Source organism: Schistocerca nitens, chromosome 8 (assembly GCF_023898315.1).
Source record: "Schistocerca nitens isolate TAMUIC-IGC-003100 chromosome 8, iqSchNite1.1, whole genome shotgun sequence".
NCBI classification, from domain to species: Eukaryota; Metazoa; Arthropoda; class Insecta; order Orthoptera; family Acrididae; genus Schistocerca; species Schistocerca nitens.
The window spans coordinates 297,461,306-297,485,203 of record NC_064621.1 but is presented as its reverse complement, the minus strand read 5'-3'; the positions used below and the strand labels follow the sequence as shown (position 1 = coordinate 297,485,203).

Below are 23,898 nucleotides of genomic sequence, written 5' to 3'. Positions count from 1 at the left end.
GCTCAGAGCACTATGGGACTTAACTTCTGAGGTCATCAGTCCCCTAGAACTTAGAACTACTTAAACCTAATTAACCTAAGCACACCACACACATCCATTCCCTAGGCAGGATTCGAACCTGCGACCGTAGCGATCGCGTGGTTCCAGACTGAAGCGCCTGGAACCGCTCGGTCACGTCGGCCGGCCTCTGATTAAGAATTTATGTTCTACTGTACTACTGAATTTAGCTTGTTTTTCTGCTATTCGTGACATATCGTCTCAGTTAAGAGACTGGATTCGTAGAAACGGACGGGAAGTACTCGAGTAAAACAGAAGTGATTTCTGGCGATCCTCAAGGTAGTGTTATAGACCCATTGCTGTTCCATATCTACGTAAGCGATTTAGGAAACAATCTGAGCAGCATTCTTAGGTTGTTTGCAGATGAAGTTGTCGTTTACCGCCTAGTAATGTCATCAGAAGATCAAAACAAACTACAAAACGATTTAGAAAAGATAACTGTATGGTGCGAAAATCGACAATTGACGCTAAATAATGAAAAGTATGAGGTCGTCAACATGAGTGCTAAAAGGAATCCGTTAAACTGCGAATACGTGATAAATCAGTCAGATCTGAAGATCGCAAATTCAACTAAATACCTAGGAATTTCAGTTACGAAGAACTTAAATTGAAAAAAAACCACATAGAAAATATTGTATGGAAGTTGAATCAAAGAATGCGTTTTATTGGCGGAGCATTTAGAAGAGGCAACAGATCTACTAAAGATAGTGCCCACACCACGCTTGTCCGTCGTCTTTTGGAGTACTGCTGCACGGTATGGGATCCTTACCAGATAGGGTTAACGGAGAACATTGCGAGAGTTCAAAGAAGGGCAGCACGTTTTGTATTATAGAGAAATAGGAGAGAGAGTGTCAGTATTTCGAGTGGACATCATTAAAACAAAGGCGTTTCTTGTTGTAGCGGGATCTTCTCACGAAATTTCAGCCGCCAACTTTCTCCTCCGAATGCGAAAATATTTTGTTGACGCCGACCAACCTAAGGAGAAACAATCACCATCATAAAATAACAGAAATCAGAGCTGGCACGGAAAGATATAGGTTTTCGTTTTTTTTTCCATGAGCTGTTCGAGAATGCCGGCTGGAGTGGCCAAGCGGTTCTAGGCGCTTCAGTCCGGAACCGCACGACCGCTGCGGTCGCAGGTTCGAATCCTGCCTCGGGCATGGATGTGTGTGATGTCCTTAGGTTAGTTAGGTTTATGTAGTTCTAAGTTCTAGGGGACTGATGACCTCAGATGTTAAGTCCCATAGTGCTCAGAGCCATTTTTTTTTTTTTTTTTGTTCGAGAATGGAATAATAGAGAATTTTTGTGAAGGTGGTTCGATGAACCCTCTACCAGGAATTAAGTGTGATTTGCGGAGTACCCCTGTAGGAGTGCAAAAGGCTACGCAGGAGTAGCTAGAGGGCCAATGTAAGTCTATAGATGCATGTATAGTTAGGGAAAAGATAAATACCGACTACAGCAAGATTAAAGAGGCGTTAAGAGAAAAGAGAAGCAGGGATATAAGTATCAAGAGCTAAATGAAAAACCAGTAATAAGCAAGGAAGGGAAAGCTGGAACTACACAGCGGGGCTCTACACGGGAAATGAAACTGGAAGCAATATTATAGAAAGGAAAGAGTAAGTAGATGAAGATGAGATGGAAATATGACAGTACGAGAAGAATTTGACAGAGCACTGAAAGACTTAATCCGAAACAAGCCTCCTGGAGTAAACGACATTCCCTCAGAACTGCTGATACCCTTGGGAGAGCCAACCGTGACGTAACTATTCCACTTTGTGTGCGAGATATATGCGGCAGGAGAAATAACCTCAGATTTCGAGACCAATGTAAGAATTCCAATACAGAGAAAGAATGTGCTGAGAGGTGTGAATATTACCGAACTATCAGTTTAATAAGTCGTGGTCGCAAAGTACTGGCACAAATGATTCACAGAAGAATGAAATAAACTGGGTACAAACCTACTTAGGGGAAGATCAGTTCGGGTTCTGAAGAAATGTTGGAAAACACATGGCAATACCAATTCTACGTATTATCTTTAGAAGATAGGTCAAGGAAAGTTAAACCTCCGTTTATAGCATTAATAGATTTGGAGAAAACTTTTTTCCGTGTTCACTGGAATCCGCTCCTTAAATTTCAGAAGGTAACAGGGGTAAAATAAAGTGAATGAAACGTTATTTATAACTTTTACAGGAACCAGACGGCGGTTGTAAGAGTAGAAGGGAATATAAGCAAAGCAGTAGTTGAGAAGGAAATGAGAGAGGTTTGTAGCCTATCCCCAGTGTTATTCAGTCTGCACATAGAGCAATCTGTGAAGGAAAGCAAAGAAAAATTTGAAAAAGTTATTAAAGTTCGGAAAGAAGAAATAATGATTTTTCAGTTTGCCGATGACGTTTTAATTCTGTCATGCCGTTTTGATTCTGCCACAGTCAGAAAAGTGCATATGAACGGAAAGGGTTGTTTCTTGAAAGGAGAATGTAGGGTGAACATTAACGAAAGCATAACAATGGTTTTGGAAAATGGCTCTGAGCACTATGGGACTTAACATCTGTGGTCATCAGTCCCCTAGAACTTAGAACTACTTAAACCTAACTAACCTAAGGACATCACACACATCCATGCCCGAGGCAGGATTCGAACCTGCGACCGAATGGTTTTGGACTGTAGTCGAATTAAATCAGGCGATCTGAGGGAATTAGATTAGGAAATGAGACACTGAAAGTAGTAGTTGATTTTTGCTATTAGGGCAGTAAAATTACTTTTGATAGCCGAAGAAGAGTGAAGAATGGTAACGGCAAGAAATGCGTTTCTGAAGAATATATTTTTAATTTAAGTGTTAGGAAGTCGTTTCTGAAAGTGTGTGCATGGAGTACAGTCATGTATGGAAGCGAAACATGGATGATAAACGGTTTAGACAAGAAGAGAATAGAAGCCTTTGCAATGTGGTGCTGCTGAAGAATGTTGAAAATTAGACAGGTACATTATGTAGTTAGTGAGTAGATTTGTATATAATTGAGGAGAAAAGATATATGTGACGTAACTAGACTGAAAGGAGGGATCGGTTGATAGAAAAACATTTTGAGACATCTTGAATTTGCGCATCTGACTACTGTTTTCGTAAACTGATTAGCTATCTTTGATTGAGTCTTATTTGCCTGCTAGAACGTTACAAATATTGCGAGCTCGTCATCAAAGACTGTCTATATAATGAATAGCTAACTAGCTTCCTGCATTTCAAACCTCAAACATGAATATTCAAATTAACCTTTTTATTCCCTTTCTTATTTTCGTTAGATTAAACAAAATTCTAGTAGACAAGTAATTTCCTTTATTTAATGCTTTGTTGTTATATTGGCTCGAAATTGTAAGGACGAGAAATACTTTCAAGTAACTATTTGCAAGAGCCATAAAAAATTGACTATCAGGCTACTTCCTCTTAAAATTCAATAACAGGTGCTTAGTTCCGCTAGCTACTTACTTAAAAGTCAACCTTTTAATTTTAAACACGAAGTAACAAACTTTTTACTTCCAGTCATGCACTCGGGGTTCGTAGTATTCTGAGCAACTTACATATTTCATTCCCCGTATGAAACTACAGCCTGGTGCTTACCCTACAAAATAGTACATGGCCCAGTCACGTTAATGTGCTTACCACCTATATTCGACGTCAGTGTGCAATTACTACCCACAGACAGCAGGTGGCCGCACTAGCATTGGAAGTAGATAATGCCTGTCTGGGGGACGCGGACAACATTGCAGTCGTTGTCTAATGCGGAAACGGAGCGATTTATCTGACTTCCAGAAGGGTATGATCATTGGCTTTCGGGCCAAAGGTGTAAGCGTTTCGAAACGGCTAAGTTCGTAAACTGTTCGCGTGCCGTCATTATTAAAAATGGCAAAATGGCGCTATCCTAAACTGGCATTGTGGCAACTGTGGTGCACCACAGACCATAGATGAAAGGGATGAACGACGGTTGCGGAGATGTATACCGGCGAATAGACGTGCATCTGTTGAGCAACTGACCGCCCAGATGAATCAAGGGGGCCACTAATTTTCTTCAACGGTCGTTCAGCGAACGGTGGTGCGTATGGACCTCCGCGGCAGGTGCCTGGTTCATTCAACCATGCTGAGTGCTCTTCATCGGGGAAGAAGGCTCCGATACCCCAACTGGACATCCACTGAGTGACAACAGGTGGCCTTTACAGACGAATCACGTTTTAGGCTTCATCGGACACAGGACCGTTGGCGCGTACGGCCTCACAGCAATCGTCGGAAGATCTCTAGCCGGAGGAGGGAGCGTTACGGGCTGGGGAATGTTTTTGTAGCATTCTATTGGTTATCTCGTCATTTTGAAAGGCACAACAGATCAACACAAGTGTGGATCTATCCCTGGGGACCATGACCATCCCTCCATGTAGTTTGTTTCTTCCTAAGCACGACCAACAGGTCACACAACTCACAGTGTATGTGCGTGGTTCGAAGATAACCAGAATGAGTTTACCATATCGCCCTGGCCACCAAACTCCTCGGATTTTAGCCTAATCGAGAGTCCGTGGTATCATCCTGATCGGGCTGTTCGCACCATGGACACTCAATCGAGAAACCTAGTGCAGCTGGCAACGGCGCTGGAGTCGGCATGGCTCCATATGCCTTTTGGTACCTCCCAGAACCTTGTTGACTGTCTTCCCGCACGTCCGCGCGCAAAAGGTTTCAGGTTTCTGACAGGTTATCACATTAATGTGACTGGACCGTGTAATAAAAAACCAACTTCTACCCGAAAGTCTATCAAATATCAGTTGCAAGGTTACTTCAAGTGCGATCTTCCTATCTTATTGTCATCCCAGTAAGGAATTACACATAATATTCAGCTCCGAAGCTACCCGCACTAATTCGGAATAGAGGAAGCTTTTGTTTCAGATATACTTCACCGTTGCCTGCTATTTAGGGTGTTCGGAAATTCCCGTTACAAACTTCTAGGACTTGTAGACGGAAGCGGGTACAGAATATTTTGAATAGGAACCCCTGTCCGGAAACGTAGCGTTTCCATTCTACAGCGGTCTCAATTCACATGTTTAACTCATCCACTTCTGCTCGAGGAATTGAATTAGACGTGACGCAGTACAATTATTAGGTAACTATTCGAAAGGAAATATAACGAACCATCCATTTATCGCTTAAGCACATTTGTTGTATTAACACTCATACATTACGTGTTTACACTATTAGAAAACAAAATAGAGCAGCATACTGTACGTACAGAGCGGTACTGGTGCATTGCAACGGCCAATCGATGTAGAGACCACCAACGTTGTTACAGACATCAAGTGGGATGGAGAGTGTGTACCAAAACATGCTTCGTGTACCTAAGAAGCATGTTTTGGTACACACTCTCCATCCCACTTGATGTCGCTTCAATTTCTAGTTCAGCGGCCAGAGTTCGGGCGAGCAGCTCTTCCTCTGTCTATGCGGGAGACTTAAAAAATTAATTAAAGTGACATCAAATAACCGACTGACGTAGTACATGTCATCCTGTCTTCCTTATTGCGTACCACGACAAGCAACTGAGACATTTCTCTTTCCCTCAGCAGAAGTGGACGCTTTACACATCTAAACTTAAACTATTGTAGAGTGGACACTGTACGTTTACGGGCATGGGTTCCTGTTCAAAATATTATGTTCTTACTGCCCTCTACAAATCCTATAAGTTCGTAACGGGTATTTCCGAACACCCTATATAAGAGCGACTCTCGCCGGCTCTACACATACCAAAAGAACAACGTTTCGGCGCCTTAAATCATCTTGGTTCTACTGAGCTTCTCTTCGGTGCGCAGAAGGCTGATTTTGATAGTGCCCCCAGTCACCGCCACCTCCGCAGCCAACTGGATTGTAATGCTCGACATGGCGACGCGACGTCTCTCCCATACATTCATGAAACAAACCAGCAACGTATTTTCACACAGCTATCATTTCAATAACAACATCAGCTTTTCGTTCTTGTGTACTCGTATTTCTCAATGTATAATGCCTCTGGCGGGAATATCTTACGAGGGGGAGTTGGAAAATAAGTTTCCCCTGTCGACTGTGGGCAGAGTTGTGTGATATGGGCGAAAGACTACACAACGCGCACGTGCAAGACACCGATCGACCATTGGGTAGAGGTCGACCGCGATCAAGCAGATGGCGCTGTCGCAGTGCCTGCGTAAAGCGGGGGCCAGCCGCTCAGTCTTTTCCCGGAGCTGTGGAGAGAAGGTGTGTTTTGGAGTGGTGGTCAAAGGCGGAAGTGAGAGCTGTTATCTTCTATGAATGGGCACGTGGAGTGTGGTGTCACCGCCAGACACCACACTTGCTAGGTGGTAGCCTTTAAATCGGCCGCGGTCCGTTAGTATACGTCGGACCCGCGTGTCGCCACTGTCAGTGATTGCAGACCGTGCGCCGCCACATGGCAGGTCTAGAGAGACTTCCTAGCACTCGCCCCAGTTGTACAGCCGACTTTGCTAGCGATGGTTCACTGACAAATTACGCTCTCATTAGCCGAGACGATAGTTAGGATAGCCTTCAGCTACGTCATTTGCTACGACTTAGCAAGGCGCCATTATCATTTGCTATTTATCTTGTGATGCAGGTACCGTCAGACTGATGTTCACCAATTATGGATTAAAATTAAGTATTCCAGAAGCTACGTACTTTATTTGCTAGTCTTCATTACTTGTCCTGTTCCAGACCTCACGCCATCCTGCGTGAGCTTAAACGCGTGCCTTTCGGCTTCACCTCATAGTGGCTTGGCTGTCTTGCCAAGTCACAACATGGAGTACCAGGCACAGAAATTCATAACCGCCTTGTTGAGGTTTATGGGTCCGATGTGATGTCGAGGCAAATGGTGCGGAGATGGTGTCAGCAATTCAGTGATGGACGTCAGCAAGTGGAGGACACACCGAGACCTGGACGGACGTGCACGGCCACTACAGATGCAAATGCCAGGAAGGTGGTTGACATGATTAAAGAGAACCGGCGTATCTCAATCGATGGAGTAGCGGAAGAACTTGGAATCTGAAATGAGCGAGCTCACAAGATCATCCACGACATTCTTCGATACAGGAAGGTGTCAGCACGATGGGTGCCCCGCCAATTGACCTCGATGCACATGGAACAACGCATGGCGTTACCATGAATCTGGCGATGACCTGTTTCGGATTGTGAAGGGGGATGAAACGTGGGTCCACCATTACTCGCCTGAATCTAAGGCCGCATCCATGGAGGGGAAACATCCGTCATCACCTGATCGAAAGAAGTTCAGAAGCACTCCTTCTACAGGTAAAGTGCTACTCACCGTTTTCTGGGACTCCAAAGGAGTTTTGCTGCATCCGCCTTACAGTCCGGATCTCGCACCAGGTGACTTCCATCTATTTCTTGCTTTGAAGAAGACACTCGGCGGAAGGCGCTTTGACAGCGATGCTGACGTCAAACAAGCCGTTCAACGCTTCTTCCGTATACAACGCCCTGATTTTTTCCTGCAAGGCTTTTTGAAGCTTATAAAGCGGTATGACAAATGTCTCAATATACTTGGAAATTATGTAGAAAAATAAAGATATGTCTTATCCGTAACGTCTCATTCTCTTTTTTTTCCTTTCACACACAACTCTGACCACAGTCGACAGGGGAAACTTATTTTCCAACTCCCCCACTTAGAAATAGTGTTTTCTCCAAACAAAACGCTCTGTTCACAAATGGAGCGTTACAGTCTTCTTCTCCAATGCCTACCTCTGCACACTTCCCTTCATCGCCAAATTTACAGTTCCTTGATGGCTCCGCATGTGTCCTATCAATTGAGACCTTCTTTTAGTCAAGTTGTGCCATGCAATTCGAATCAGTACCACTTCATCAGTTATTCGATCTGTCCACCTAATCTTTAGCATTCTTATATAGCATCACATTTCAAAAGCTTCTATTCTCTTAGCAGTAAATAAATTTAATGAACTTTTAATGTGATGCCACTAATATATTTACCCTCAAGGCTATTTTGTTCTTGTAAAGTGGAATTAATTTGGCACAAATGCACCGAAACATGTCACTTTTTTGTAGTTGCGGGAGACCACCAGAATCCAACCATTCTAAGTAATCCATAACCAATATTCCTTATCGTCTTACGGTAGCAATAAAGCGATGCAAATAATGGCCAAATATTCCACGAACACAGTGTTCGCAGTCATAAGGGTCCTGCTCATTTCACTTGCTAAAATTATTCTGTCTCAGAGGAACGCTTTAATTAAAATCCCTGTTGTTCAAAAAATGGCTCTGAGCACTATGGGACTCAACTGCTGTGGTCATCAGTCCCCTAGAACTTAGAACTACTTAAACCTAACTAACCTAAGGACATCACACACATCCATGCCCGAGGCAGGATTCGAACCTGCGACCGTAGCAGCAGCGCGGCTCCGGACTGGAGCGCCTAGAACCGCACGACCACCGCGGCCGGCAAAATCCCTGTTGTGTCAATGTGTTCTGCTACCACAATGTCAGCGAATTTTGTGAAAGGTGAAAATGGCTCCGAAAATATATGGAAATTCGGAGTAGTTGGATTACTTAAACAACTGATTAGAGAGCTACGTAGTTACACGAACTAAATTATGAAAAGCAATATTATTGCAGCTCAAACGATATCACGCAATAAGCGCGGCGTAACGCATTGTGCTACGTGATTTGCCCAGAAGGGAGTTTTAGTGCAATTTAGTTTGTTGTTTGACAAATTCTGACTGAAAATTAGTCGTACAATTAACTGATACACGTGTATTGCAATGTCTCGTCAGCTTACAGTGTATTTGTATCTCCTCTCAAATGTTTATATTTACGAAGTAGATACATAGAGTTAATACTTTCTGTCAATGTAAACGATAGTTGTCAACTACTACTCATTTGTACTACAGGCCTTTCTTATTACTGGAAATGTGTTCTGCAAATTTCTGCAAAGTAGTGTCGCTTTGATTCGTTCTACATCGATTTTGGAATTTCATGTGTTCTGTTATTTTTTCAGACAGAATAACAATGGAGATTACAAAGAGTACACAGCAGCTATTCAAATGTATATTGTTCTGTAATTCTATTATTTTATTGTATCGAGGAAAGAGTCTGCATGAATGAGAATGGCAAAGAACTCCATGTATTGTATCTTGTACTTCTGTGGCATTAATAAGGAAAGATGCAAATTATGTGTACTGATATTAAGGATCTCTTGAAGGGATCATTGCTCTCTGGTTGATGATTCAAGTGTTTAAGGAAAGGAAATTTACAGAGCTCAAAGGATCAACAAGAATGTTCAGCAAGCCAGTGTAGATAATCTTTACATGGCACATAAGAGAGAAGAAGTACATGGGGACTACCTCACGAGGAAGTTACAATGGCACATTTAGGGAACAATCAGAGGCTTGTGCCGTATAAGGAATAAGCAAGTGTTACCTGTATTGCTAAATGACAATGTTCATATAGCACTGAGATGTGGAAGGGGGTGTGAACAATATTTTGACAGTGCTTGTAAGGTTTTCAGAAAAAAAGAGACCTGCAGTTCATTATAAGAATTTAATGTGCACACCTGATAAGTGAAATAAACTCAAGAAAGTTTTGTTTACGTCTGGATTTATCCATTTACTTCAATTTATAGGCTATTAACTACTTCGCTATTCATAGTCCCTTTTTTAAAATCTTGTTACTTGAGATGCGGTGCTACGGAAGAATGTTGAAAATTAGATGAGCTGGTCAGGTAAGGAATGAGGAGGTTCTCTGGAGAATCGGCGAGGAAAGGAATATATGGAAAACACTGTTAAGACAGTATGGAATAACTACTAAGGTACTGGAGACAGCTGCAGAGGATAAAAAGTGTACAAGAAGACAGAGGTTGGAATACATCCAGCAAATAATTGAGGAAGTAAGTTGCGAGGACTACTCTGAGATGAAGAGGTTGGCACAGAAAAGGAATTGGTGGTGGCCGCATCAAACCAGTCAGAAAACAGATCAGTCGGAATAAATGTTCTGCTTACGATTTCTCCTATTCTTATTCTCTTGTGCCCTATCATCGTTCCCATTCTTTGTTGGCACTGATCATAAACTGCCCATGGACCACTTGCACTCAAGTTTGACTGTCTCATCCATCACTTCGCAAAAGGAAACTTCATTCGCGTGCATTTGTTTTCCCATGAATTTGTGTATGGTGTGTGTGTGGGGGAGGGGGGAAGAGTGTATGGGCTAGGTAGGGATGTCGTCTGGATGATGAGGAAGTGGGAAGTGAGTGGGTTTGAAAGAGCGGGAATGAGACGGGCCCTGAAAGAGGGCAAGGGCAATTATGAATCTCTTATATTATGTTTCGGCAAAAGTTTATTCCTGTGAAGATTTGTGCACTTTACTAAATCTGTTGGATTTTTGTTGTTGTGAGAGTAGTCTCTGCAAAGGCCAAGGTTGGTAGGGAATTTTAGTTAAGGTGGGTTTGGGTGTAACTCTGCTCTACTGTTTTCATTACTAGTGAAGTATTACTGTCGTTTCCTGATGTGATCAGGGTGAAGACAAGCCATCTATGAAAATGTTAAAAGTTAAAGCTTTTATATAAAATCCTTTAACAGTCTAGATCGCAATATCTTGACAGCCATTGATTACTAGATCTGAACTGTTACAGAAAATATCGCGTAAAGGGGAAAATAGAGTAAATCACGCTGGCATATTTAACAACAGGTAAAGGAGGAAAACACGCATCAATAAACAAACTGAGGGCAGTGCCTAATCACAATTTTGGGTGAAGACATATTGTCATCAATACAGTACATGACAGTGCACGAAAGGGACCAGAGGAAAAGTCATGCATGTCAAAAATCGACAAAAGATTACGTAAGCAGTATCAAAAATCGTAAATAAACCAAGTAATAAAGTTACATGCGCCATTATTACATGCGTCATTACACCAGTTTTAAGTTTATGAAGACAAACCTTTCTTATCCAAGCAACTAAGATCATCACACATACTGTGCAGTCATATTGCAGCACTTAATAGCAAATTTTATGTACCCAGTACAGAGCAATGGACAGACTTGCAGCCGTAACGTGGTATCAGTCAACAACGGTTACGTGTGTCCAATTTAAAGCAACGAGCAGGCTGATATTACGCGATCTGGCTCATAGGAAACCTGTGTGAGCCGGCCGCGGTGGTCTCGCGGTTCTAGGCGCGCAGTCCGGAACCGTGCGACTGCTACGGTCGCAGGTTCGAATCCTGCCTCGGGCATGGATGTGTGTGATGTCCTTAGGTTAGTTAGGTTTAAGTAGTTCTAAGTTCTAGGGGACTGATGACCACAGCAGTTGAGTCCCATAGTGCTCAGAGCCATTTGAACCATTTGAAACCTGTGTGCCGATAGGTGTCACTGTGGTAAACATGCATTAGGTAAAGCGTGTTACGTGGCCATAGGAAAGCGGTGTACCAATAGGTGTCACTCTGCTAAAAGTACTATAGGTAAAGCATATTACGTTTATAATACAAATATTAAGTGAAATTAAGCAGAGAACTTCAAAGCAGTGAACAAACTTAAGGGCAGTCAGCAGTCAGCAAGATGCTGGTAGATTGCACAAACATACACAACTGAAAGTATGAATGAAGTTAATGAGAATGTAATTAGTTGAGAAAATTTCTCGTTAGGCATAAAATCTAAACAGCAAAATGCTCATTTATATCTGAAAGTGTAGGATATAAAGTTGACTGAAACTGATGACTGATCGTAAGATCCGTGTTATGTGTTGTTATGCCAAGGAAATAGGAAATAAAGGTCACGGGAGATGTGTAAACATATACATAATAATTACAAACTTCCATAGAGAAAACATCGTACTATCGATCGATAATTCGCAGTATAGAGTCTCGGTATGCCTTACATAGTGCATTCAACAGATGGTCCATAGTAGACAGTCTAGGTATGCTGTACACAAGACATCTGCTTAACCTCATTTAGTAAGGCGTATAAAACTAGTGAACGTTGGCATATATATCATTACATCTTTATAACACTCAAATCAGCGAACTCAGGAATACAAATCATTACATCCTTACTTATAGAGTGATACAAATGAAAAAATACATTAGAAATATAACATAGTCTACATCCGTAACTAAGTGAACATAAAGACGTAATCATCCACATGATTTATAGCCATTAACTACCACGAAGTATATAATAAAATACAACTAATTTATAAGTTAAAAAAATAATGAATACCAGATGTCAGGACGACCGCAAGGAAACCGGAGTATATGCCTTAGCCCAATGTATAAGTGACACGTAGTCCGAGGTCTACACTCCTATGATTACGCAATTGGTCATAGGGGTTGCACCAGAACAAAAGGTTAATCAACATACATAACGTAGAAAGTATCTAATTTATAAGTTAAACTAATGAGGACCAGATGCCGGAAGTGCTGTGAAAAAGCAGGCGCATATGCCGTAACCCAATGTGTACGCGAGATATAGTTCGATGTCTACGTTCCTATAATTACATAAATAGTAGTGCGGTCGTGCAGGAACCGAGAGCTTAATCAGCACACCTCAAATTCCATACGAAACGTCAAAAACAAGTCTCATTATACGCTAGTTGGCTACAATGTAACGCGAAGTTAGAAATAGCAGTGTAAAGGAACACAGAGCAGTAAATAAAACGATTAATGTTTGTTCATAAATATCAACATAATTAAAAACATCCATGTATACATCAGAGCGACAGCTGGAATAGCAAATGTTACAAAAATATTACAAGCCATTATCAAAGAGAATACTGAGAAAGAATTAGTTACATCTATTTGGTAATTATATGACACAGGATATTCTTAAGGCTACAGCTACTACATGAATGGAAATAGAAACTTAGAATACATTTTAGCTCACAAAACTTTTATTCTCAATGAAGTATATTTTGAATGTGATTGCTCATTAGAGTGGCTCCTGTTTTTCAAGTTAGAGTTTTTTGCTGTCTCCCAGTTTTTATTCACCTTTCGCAAATGTTCACCAGCTGTGCTACCCACCTGGGGCACGACATGACGACCTTTGAGGCAAACTTCGTATCGCAAGGTACGTACGCCTCTTACGGCCAACCCGCCGTTCAGGCCGATCAGTAATAAGAAATGTATCTACGTGCTGGACATCGTGCGGTGGTGCACCGTTCTGTTAAGAAATGAATTTTTCGGCAAGTTCTCGCACATTGGATAACGAACGAGCAAGGTAACTGGCAACTTACAATTGGTGTCAAGATAAGCTTTTAGTTTCGATGCGTAAGTTAAAATTCAGCCGCAGTTTCTTTCTCCGTTCATGTAGAAGAAATTGACTTGCAGAACTGGAAGACTGTTTTTGAAACACCCAACATTTTTATCAGCCAGCATATGTCATTGTCCAAAGGTGGAAGGGGTGGAGGTGTTCCGGGATAGTGAGATGAAACACCGCTGATCCATCTGCATTCTTCTGTCGTTGATGTGCCTATGTGCAGAGCAGCGTTCATTGGATCCGGTATTACTATAGTGAGTAAACCACGGGATGAATCGCCGCCTTAAAGTGTAAATCAGTCAGTTATTGGGGTGCCAGTAGATGTTTTATTAGGCTCACACTTACCTGTTTTAAAAAGCCTTTTATACGAAAAACTAATGCACAAATAAGATTAGTGACTTGTCTTAATTTTATTACTAGCGATTACTATCCTTGGTTCCACTATGTAACGTGCTCCGTGATCGATCTTGTTGTGTTCGTCAGATGTGGGTCACCTATTGATTTAGCCAGAAATGTTATAATTTATGTCTTTCATTACCATGTCCACCGATTTAAGGCTGTGGTAATTTTCCTGCAATGACAGGAGTTCCCGCAAGGGAAAGTAAAGTGATAAAATGTACGTGGAAAACTAGACATTACTGTAAAATAGACAAATGATTGCTGAAACGATTTTAGGTTGTTCAGGATTCGTTTATCATATTAAAATTACATAAAAATTGATTATTTGCTCTGTCGACAGTTGTGAAACTGTTAATACCAATCTTCTGGCAAGGTTTGATTTATAATGGACTGAATACCGACAGAAGTGTCGAAAGCATGAAATCTGTTCTCTTGATGTGGTCGCTCCGTCCTCCAGCGAACAGGAGTCGTCGGTCACTGGACAAAAGGTCGTAGGTCACGGGCGGACTTTTCATTTGCCGCAAGCAGAAGCTATAACATGTAAAGCGTCTAATTAGCTTCCAATCTGAGTGGTGTACAAGATCTCTTTCCTCAGTACAGGCTGAGAATGTACTGTAATAATGCCACGACTAGTTGGTAATTAGCTGAACGAGAGAGATGGTGGTGGTGGTGGTTAGTGTTTAACGTCCCGTCGACAACGAGGTCATTAGAGACGGAGCGCAAGCTCGGGTTAGGGAAGGATTGGGAAGGAAATCGGCCGTGCCCTTTCAAAGGAACCATCCCGGCATTTGCCTGAAACGATTTAGGGAAATCACGGAAAACCTAAATCAGGATGGCTGGAGACGGGATTGAACCGTCATCCTCCCGAATGCGAGTCCAGTGTGCTAACCACTGCGCCACCTCGCTCGGTGAACGAGAGAGACTGAACCTTCTCCATCAGCCGACAGAACTGTTATTCTACTGTCTCAGCTTCGTTCTTGAGAATCAACGTATGTCGCCTATCAATAGCAGCTACGTATGAGTTAAGGTTTGTGTGTTTTGCTTCCGAGACGCTAACTTGTCCAAAACAGACACATTTATAAATTGGGGCATAATGTTTTGAACATGGCTGTGCTCAGCAACTTTTGGAAGAATTACAGATCTTCAAACATCTGTCTCTGAATGATGGCCTCATATTAAATTAACAACAGCAGTCGCGTAGTAAAAAATTTTTTCAGTGGCTTAAAGCCGCTACTAAAAGATGTTTAATAGCTAAAGTTCGTTATCTGTTTCCCTGTAAGCCCTAAAATATTGTTTTCCTCTGCCGTGCTTGTATAATTCATATCTTATTAATCTGACAATCACTATTACAATAAGTTCGCATAGGTGTTGTTAAGCTTTTGTATACTCTGCTACCAGACGGCGCGATCTGTATTATGTTCACGTCGTCATTTGGCACGGCCTGCTCTCGCAGTTGCTGTTACTCGTGGCCTACACCACTGTAGTGCCCTTAGTGACATGTTTACACATTGTTTTAAAAATTTTGACTATCTGTTATGAATTCTGGTGGGAAATGTTTTAATTGTGGCTTTAACGTCTTGACTCGAGTGATGTCACTCAAATTTTCTATTTAACCCATGTGAGTATTTTTTATGCAAATTTAATTTCTAAAAATTGTTTGTGCTAATGCCTACCTGCTGTTAATGTACCTTCCTGTGATATTTTTAGGTGAGGTAACAGTTTCTTCTGAAGAAGGCGCCCCTCGTTGGCGCTGAAAACTAGTTAAAGAATTTTAAATTCTGTTTGCAACCGGTTGGCTGGAAGTTTGTAACATTGTAATTGTGGCTATGTTGTAACTAGACGAATTATAACTTAACTACATCTATTAGCCTCAAGTAAGATTTAAAATCTTCGTTTAAAAGTTATTATAACCCTTTAGGTTTAAAAACAAAATATCTTTGGTTGGTTGGTTTTGGGGAAGGAGACCAGACAGCGTGGTCATCGGTCTCATCGGATTAGGGAAGGATGGGGAAGGAAGTCGGCCGTGCCCTTTCAGAGGAACCATCCCAGCATTTGCCTGGAGTGATTTAGGGAAATCACGGAAAACCTAAATCAGGATGGCCGGACGCGGGATTGAACCGTCGTCCTCCCGAATGCGAGTCCAGTGTCTTACCACTGCGCCACCTCGCTCGGTATATCTTTGGTTGGTTCCTACATGATAATGTTCTTTGTTGGGGGCCCACTTGTCGTAATTGAATGGTTTTGATGTAGGGATGGAAAAAACCGACCAGTTAAAACCAATACCGATTTTTTTAATTCGGCCTAACATGTATTTTTCGCTATTTGTTTGACTTCGGTTATAATAGATGTTTTTTGTTTTTTACTGATAACCGACTAAAAAACCGAAATACCAATTAACCATAGTAGCAGTGCTAAAAGTGTTTTTTTAAATACACCTTTTTAAAAGATCAGCAAGATTTATATGTAAAATTTGCATTAGTTTGAAATACCGGGTTATTATAGAAAGCAGGAAAAGCGATCAGTGCTAATTTAATATCAGTGCCGATAGAAACGAGGAACAAACACATGGCATCACTGCTGAGACAATAAGTCACTGTTGCCTTGTGTCATGGCTTAAGGTACGGGTGTACCTGCAGTGAGCAAACCTTGCCCTGCTTTCCCCCCGCCCCCCGCTACGACCCTCCTTCCCCATGCCACCAACCCATCGATCTATACGGCCTATCGTCGCCTGACGTCCGTTGTATTGTAGAATGGCACCAATCATATAGTCTGGAAATATTTTAACTTAGTAACGTAGCAATGAAGTACAACGCTTCATTTAACTTAGGAGATTAAAAATTTGTCTATTTTCTACGTAACAACAAAAGAGGTAGGAGGTTATGGTAACGGTTATAAATTAAAAATTAACAACAATTCATTCCTAAAAACAGAAAGTAGCTGATGAGCTACCTGTGTCTACACTGTATGCCTTTATCTGCTAGTAGGCCGTGAAAATGGACAAATTAACAAAAACAGAGTCCTTTATACTGCGTTTTCATCCCTTAGCGCTGATTATTCGTAATGTCCGGATAGTGGTATGATCCCCGATTACAACATGATTTTTGAGCAGAGTTTCAAAAAATTAGAATAAGTAGGAAAACACTGGTGATTTTTGTGGTATTCAATTACTTATCATTTTTCGAGAAAGCGGCAAACAGTGGATGTACTAAGCTTCTAATATTTGCCTATTTAGTTTAATATTTATGTGGTACGTATCTTGAAACTGAGAAAGTCAAATTTTTTTCAATCTGCGTTCGATTTCTACGTTTATTGCGGCAAATAACAGGAATAAAAAATCGAAAATAAGTTATTTCAGAAACCAGTTATTTTGATCGGTTTTAACTATCGGGTTAAACTGGCCTGGCAAAAACAAGTATAAGTGAAAACCTGTTGCTTCAGCGATAACCGTCATCCCTAGTTTGATGCCGTAAGATGAAGGAAATATTTTGTGATTTTTATTGTACAATTAAATAGAAATTCAGTTCAAAATGTAAAATTACAGAGGAAGTTATCTCGTTATTAATAACTATTTCGTTTAGTGAGTGAAGTATGTGGCATTTGTTTGAGTGTCGGGTAACTGTTGTATAAGGGGCGTTCAAAAACAAACGAGCCGGAGTCATGATATAGAAACCAGTACCTGTATGTTAGAAGTATTGACCCTGGCTGTTGAGACACATGTCCCACTGTGACAAGAGGCGGTGAATGGCTGTCTCATAAAATTCCCGGGGCTGGGATGTTAACCAGTTCCGCACGTAAGCTGGACGTCGTCGTCCCAGGCGATCACTGTGTCAGCATGACAATGTATAGTGTCATAAAGCAGCATCAGCGAGGCAATGGTTCATGTACAATAACATTCTTGAAATGGACTAGCTTGCCCAGAATCCCGACCTGAACCCAATGGAACTTCTTTGGGACATATTAGAACGTCTCCTTCGATCCAGACCCCAGCGACCAACATCTTTACCATCTCCGGTTCGGCTCTTGAGGCATAATGGGCAGCCAATCCTCCACAGACATTCAGACATCTCTCTGAAAGTGTTCCCAGAAGAGTTCATCGTGGCCAAGCGGTTAAAGGCGCTACAGTCTAGAACCGTGCGGCCGCTACGGTCGCAGGTTCGAATCCTGCCTCGGGCATGGATGTGTGTGATGTCCTTAGGTTAGTTAGGTTTAATTAGTTCTAAGTTCTAGGCGACTCATGACCGCAGAAGTTAAGTCGCATAGTGCTCAGAGCCATTTGAACCAAGAGTTCATCCGTCATAAATGCCTAAGGTTGACAAACTCTATATGAATGTCCACTGATAGACGTCTGGATACTTTTGATCAGGTATTGTACTTGCTGTGTTTTTTGGAGACCTCTTTTCTTTAGTCGTAGTTTTAAAGTAATTTAGGAGTTGTACCGTATTGTGCGACAGTATAGAGATTTATTTGGACTAGACGCGTTTCGATTCACTTACAGACTTTATGCAACCCCAAAAGACTGCGTAACTCCCATATTACTTTAAATCGAAGTAATCAGCAACCAGTTGGATAAAAGAAATTTAGTAAACAGTTTTTGATGTTGCTGAGTAACAGTCATACAATAATTTTTAAATGAACACACCGCCACTTGACTGTATTGTTGTTTATTTAACTGCGACCCAGGTTTCAGCCTTTTATACCATTTTCAAGCGATTTAGTTTATGTCATTAACAAATGACAAACTAAATCATTTGAAAGTGGCATAATAGGCCGAAACCTGGGTCGTAATTACGTAAACATCAATACAGTAAATTAGCTGTGTGTTCATTACAATAAAAAAAAAGAAATTTAATTTCTTAACCGGTTTCAGGCACTTAGTACACTTTTCCAGCGGGCTATACAGAAAATATACCACAAATAAGCAGAAGTTAAACAAGAATATTAAAATTAAGGATGAAAAGTATGAAAGATTAAAAAAATGAAGATAAAAATGGTAAATACTTGTAATATTACTTGTTCGAAATTCAGACGTCTTAGCCAAGGGATTTCCATCCGGTTGGAGATTGACTAGACAGCATCAGATGGTTAGTATCGGATGTTATTGAGCGATAATTTTGCCTCAATGATTCTTTTCCTTCCTCCGCTGACGACGTCATCAACAGAGAAGTTTTTCTCTTGCAGAGAATGACATGACACATCGTGCTGTTGTTTAGCGCCGTCGCTTGTTTTGCTGAAGTAGACTGGAGTAAAAAAATAACTTTGTTGCTAGATTCTGAATTTAGAGATTGCACATGCATCCGCTAATGACGAGAACTACTCCCGTGCACAAAAATGACTTCCCAACTTTGCGCACTCAATAATCGCACTTGACACTTGACACTTAGTTTATTCTGGGGCCATTATCTTATAATCGTGAATTCTTATTTGTGGAACTGTTGTGATGAAACAGCTTCTTTCTTTTGTTTATTATAGAGCGGTTGTGGGGCGAGGGAGCAGAGGGTCTGAGGGTGTGGGCGACAGCCATATGACTACCGTGGCTCTTACACCGCATGACTTCATATAACTGGTTTTCACGCTGGTAGTACTCCTTGGGTGGTATGTTATTATTGGTGGCGGTAGTATTATCTGGCTTAATATGGGCGTTTTATAATATCTGATGATGATCTGTTCGATCAAAACCCGCAATTAACACTATGCCGTACGGCGACACCGCAGTGGTGTCGTGTGCTAAACAGCGTTCAACGGCCGGCGACGCCACAGTGGTGTCGTCTGCATAGTATCGCTCAGTGACCAGCAACACCACAGTGGTGTCGTGAGCACAGTATCGTGCAGTGGCCAGCGACAGCACTTTAATATATTTTGCATTCTGTTGGTGTTTTGTTTAAGTAAAAATAAGTTACACACGTCAACAAGTTTTTTGTTTTTATAAGTACTTGTGCCCTTTCATCATGGCAGACGAAAGAAACAATAGGATATTATTTACTATGAATGCGCGGACGTCTTGTCTGACGTTTCGGACGACTTGGCTCATTGGGAAGAAGACATTGGATAAAAAAAAAATGAAAGTGAAGCAGAATCGTAGGACGATAGTGAAATACGTCCAAGAAGAATTCGGCGAACGCTATGATTGCCAACTGATTCAGCTGAATCAGACGAAGAAGAAAGTGTACAGTTGTCAGACTTTGATTTACCGAGGACCAATAATAAATTTGAAGGATCCCCAGGTCCAAACATATTTCCCAAAGATACACAGATCATCGAGGATATCGTAGAATTATATATTGAGAACGATCTATTTGAATATATTAACAACGAAACCGACAAGTACTACAGTCAAAATTGCAATAGAAGGGAACTGCATTAAAAAATGCCAAATTTGTCGACGTTACGGGACCCGAACTTAGAAAATAGTTTGGGCTTGCTATCCTTATGGGGACTGTAAGAAAAGCAAGGACTGATTATTATTGGTCAACGAATCCGTTGATAGACACACCGACCGGCAATGCCGACCGGCTTATCAAAGTGCAATTCGTAATTGATTATTTTTCCAAAAAGTTTAAAGAAACGTTTAACCTAAGTCAAAACATCTCAATTGATGAAGGTATGATACTGTGGCGTGGACGGTTAAATTTTAAAGTTTACAATCCGTCGAAAATTACGAAATACGGCATACTCATTCGGATGCCGTGTGATTCGGGTACGGGATACATTTTCTCATTCAAGACATATTCCCGCGCTGGACAGTCTTTGGCAAAAACAGTGATGGAACTGTTGACACCTGCTGGAAAGTGGCATCACCTCTGCATGGATAATTATTATAACAGTGTAGAACTTGCAGAGAAGTTACTTGAAAAGAAAATTCTAGTTTGTGGAACGATACGACAAAGTAGAGGATTTCCGGAAATTTAAAGAGCCCAAAAGTTAATGTGTTTGAAGCTCGTCATTAACGGAAAGCTGACAAGAATGCAGCGACAAGCCAAGTAATCCGAACTAGCGCTACCGGCGCCAAGCGAATAAACCTGTACGAGACGTGCGGACGGCAAAGTGTTAATAAAACTGAAACTTCCTGGCAGATTAAAACTGTGTGCCGGACCGAGACTCGAACTCGGGACCTTTGCCTTTCGCGGGCAAGTGCTCTACCAACTGAGCTACCCAAGCACGACTCACGCCCCCTCCTCATAGCTGTACTTCTGCCAGTACCTCGTCTCCTACCTTCCAAACTTTACAGAAGCTCTTGCTTGGGTAGCTCAGTTGGTAGAGCACTTGCCCGCGAAAGGAAAAGGTCCCGAGTTCGAGTCTCGGTCCGGCACACAGTTTTAATCGGCCAGAAAGTTTCATATCAGCGCACACTCCGCTGCAGAGTGAGAATCTCATTCTGTTAATAAAATTGTTTATTGACAGTGCCTTCTGTTGATGAATACACTGTCCCTTAAAAGTTGATGAGCTTTGTTGATGAGTAGTGGTAGTGGAACTAGCACCTAAAACTAAACTAGTATTTGAAATGAGTGACATGAATAATCCGTCTGTGATACTTCTCTCGAGTATGCCGATGATGCAACTAAACAACGTTGGCAAAAGACTAATGATCAAATACCATAAAAGGGCGCTGTGTTTCAGTTTAGTGTCAAGCTATAATTATAATACAACAAGAATTCCTGCCCTATCTCTACTGATGGATGAAATGTGCATATATCTTTACTAGCCGTGAAGGATGTGTTATGAAGGTGGTTTGCACTTTTTATATGATTTTATCACGTCATGACATTCAGTTATGTTTTCAAGATTATTAATGTTTGTAGTTGTCGTATCTTCTTTAATACGTCAATAGGATCTTAAAGAATTTGCAATTGAAGCAGTATGAAGCCTAAAGTACGCATTTCAGTTGTTACAAACAAAGTTTTATGCAAACTATTTGCTGCCTGTAGAGAAACACTGTTTGGTTTCCTGTCCAGGCCAGTTTCCCATTTTTGTTATCTTTTAACGTCAGTAGAAAACTGTAAAAATTTATGAACATATTTTCTTAATTTTCCAGGGCTGTCCTTGGAATTATCGTTGCTCTCGTCCTTCTGGCTGCCGTAATTGAAGATGGCCATGTGGAAAACAAAGGTAAAACTGAAAGCTGAAAAGTCCATGGACAGGATGAACAAAGGATAGGAGACGTGGAAGGACGTACCCAAGTTGAGCACATCACTTTTCCTCAAGAAATTACAAATTTATTTCTAGTTTGCCAACAATCTAAACTAAATGGTAGTTAAAACCATATTCTTCTCTATAATAATGAACAGCAAGTTTCTCTTACATAAACAACCTTTGGACAAGAGAAAGATCAATTTGCCCAGAAGCAAATTTAAAACGGAGGTACAATAATTAAAATAACTATTGTTTATCACAAAAAAGTAGGTCGAAGCCATCCTTACCTCGCAGGGGCCACTCTTAAAAGTCGGCAGACAACAAGTCAAAGTCACACAAATTTTTAAATGGCCATAAAGCCCTTTAATTAAACCCATATACGTATAACAGTAGAATTAAGTAAATGTTCCTAAATTAAATTACACAACAACGAAGAACAAGAATCAATCCTCCGAGACAGAGGGAAAATTCATAGCTTTAAGTCTGGTAGTCTTGGAAAGAATTACAAGAAGTGTGCAACCAAGTTCGGCCAAGGTGACTCCCACGAGCAGTCAATGACAGATGGTTTTTAAACGTTCAGAAGCTTAAGTACAGTAAATGTTTGTAAACTCACGTACAGAAAATGTATTCTTACCTTCGTTACGTTGGACCACATGACAGGACAAGCTCGAAAAGGCAGTTACTTAAAACAATCCACCCATCAAATGGAATAAACAAAAAGCTTAACTTGTTTAGCAGCTGCAGCTGGAACCAAAACTCCAGCGAGAGCTAACGGCCACCGGAGACGCGTGCGGGTACATGCACAGGCCGGAAAACGGAAACACGTACACGCCGGCAAGCGCCGCTTCGATTACAGCGTCACGGCTCAGAAGCCAAGGCTGTCAACAAATAGCATACACATTATGACACTTAAGTCAAGACCTCCGGCAGTAACATGTTCAGGTCTTTCAACACTTAATAAAACCCCTAAGGTAACATAACATTTGTTAAGCAATTACATAACTCTAAGTTAAATGAATAAGAGCTACACCTTTTAATTATAATCAGAAATTTCAATTATTGTACAAAAACTGCTAATACAAGGATAAGAAATTTGTGATAACCACTATCAGATTTATCAATAGATATCGAATGCTCTTTTTAAGGTACAGAATAATACATACCAGCTTTCCCGCCTGATACGGACTTTAGGTTTAACAAAATGGTTCAAATGGCTCTGAGCACTATGGGACTTAACATCTGAGGTCATCAGTCCGCTAGACTTAGAATTACTTAAACCTAACTAACGTAAGGACATCACACACATCCATGCCCGAGGCAAGATTCGAACGTTCGACCGTAGTAGCAGCGCGGTTCCAGACTGAAGCGCCTAGAACCACTCGACCACAGCGGCCGGCTAGGCTTAACATTTACAGTTAAGATTGAGGTTGCAGACCCTCAGGATTTAAACCCATCCAAAAGAAATTTATAAGAGCATTAGTTTAAATATCAAAAGCTGATTCAACATTGCTCAAAACTTGCAACAGACAGGGACTGAGTTTAAGCTAAAAAACAAGAAATAAAAATACCAGTGCACATTAAGAATCGCTGGCAGACTCTAAACGGAATAGCTGAAAGACAAATTTAACACGTCAGTCAGTGGCCCATCCAAGTTAATATTCATGTAACCCGAGACTAATACGGAGGTTCTAACAGACTAGTTGCCCGTACAACACTTCCTATACACACATAAATAGAAATCGCTAAGCAAATCAGCAAATTTCCACTCGTGGCTTCAAATAAGTTACAGTAATTGCAAGAAAACCTCTCATCTTTCATACCCCATAGGCGAGGTTCACTGAGGAAATAAACACAACATGCGCCATAACTTCTTTAGTACTCCATTTGCCGTCATTCAAAGCACTATTCCGGCCGACAGCATCCAAACTGCACACGGCGAGAACATTCTAGAAGGCATATTGCTCTCTCTCCAAAACGCAGAGATCAGCGCCGGTGGATGCTATAGCGCATATGGCTCCGAATACACCAAGAGGGCCGGCCGAA

The 23,898-nt window shown here is 41.3% G+C and overlaps 1 protein-coding gene across 1 annotated transcript in view; it reads left to right on the top strand.

Moving 5' to 3' along the window:
• LOC126199531 (uncharacterized) overlaps positions 1 to 23,898 on the top strand; it is a 240,416-nt gene that overhangs the window by 31,588 nt on the left and 184,930 nt on the right. Inside the window, exon 5 of the mRNA XM_049936451.1 lies at positions 21,758 to 21,831. Within this exon, the coding sequence (XP_049792408.1) occupies positions 21,758 to 21,831 (74 nt within the window). The remainder of the gene's footprint in view (positions 1 to 21,757; positions 21,832 to 23,898) is intronic.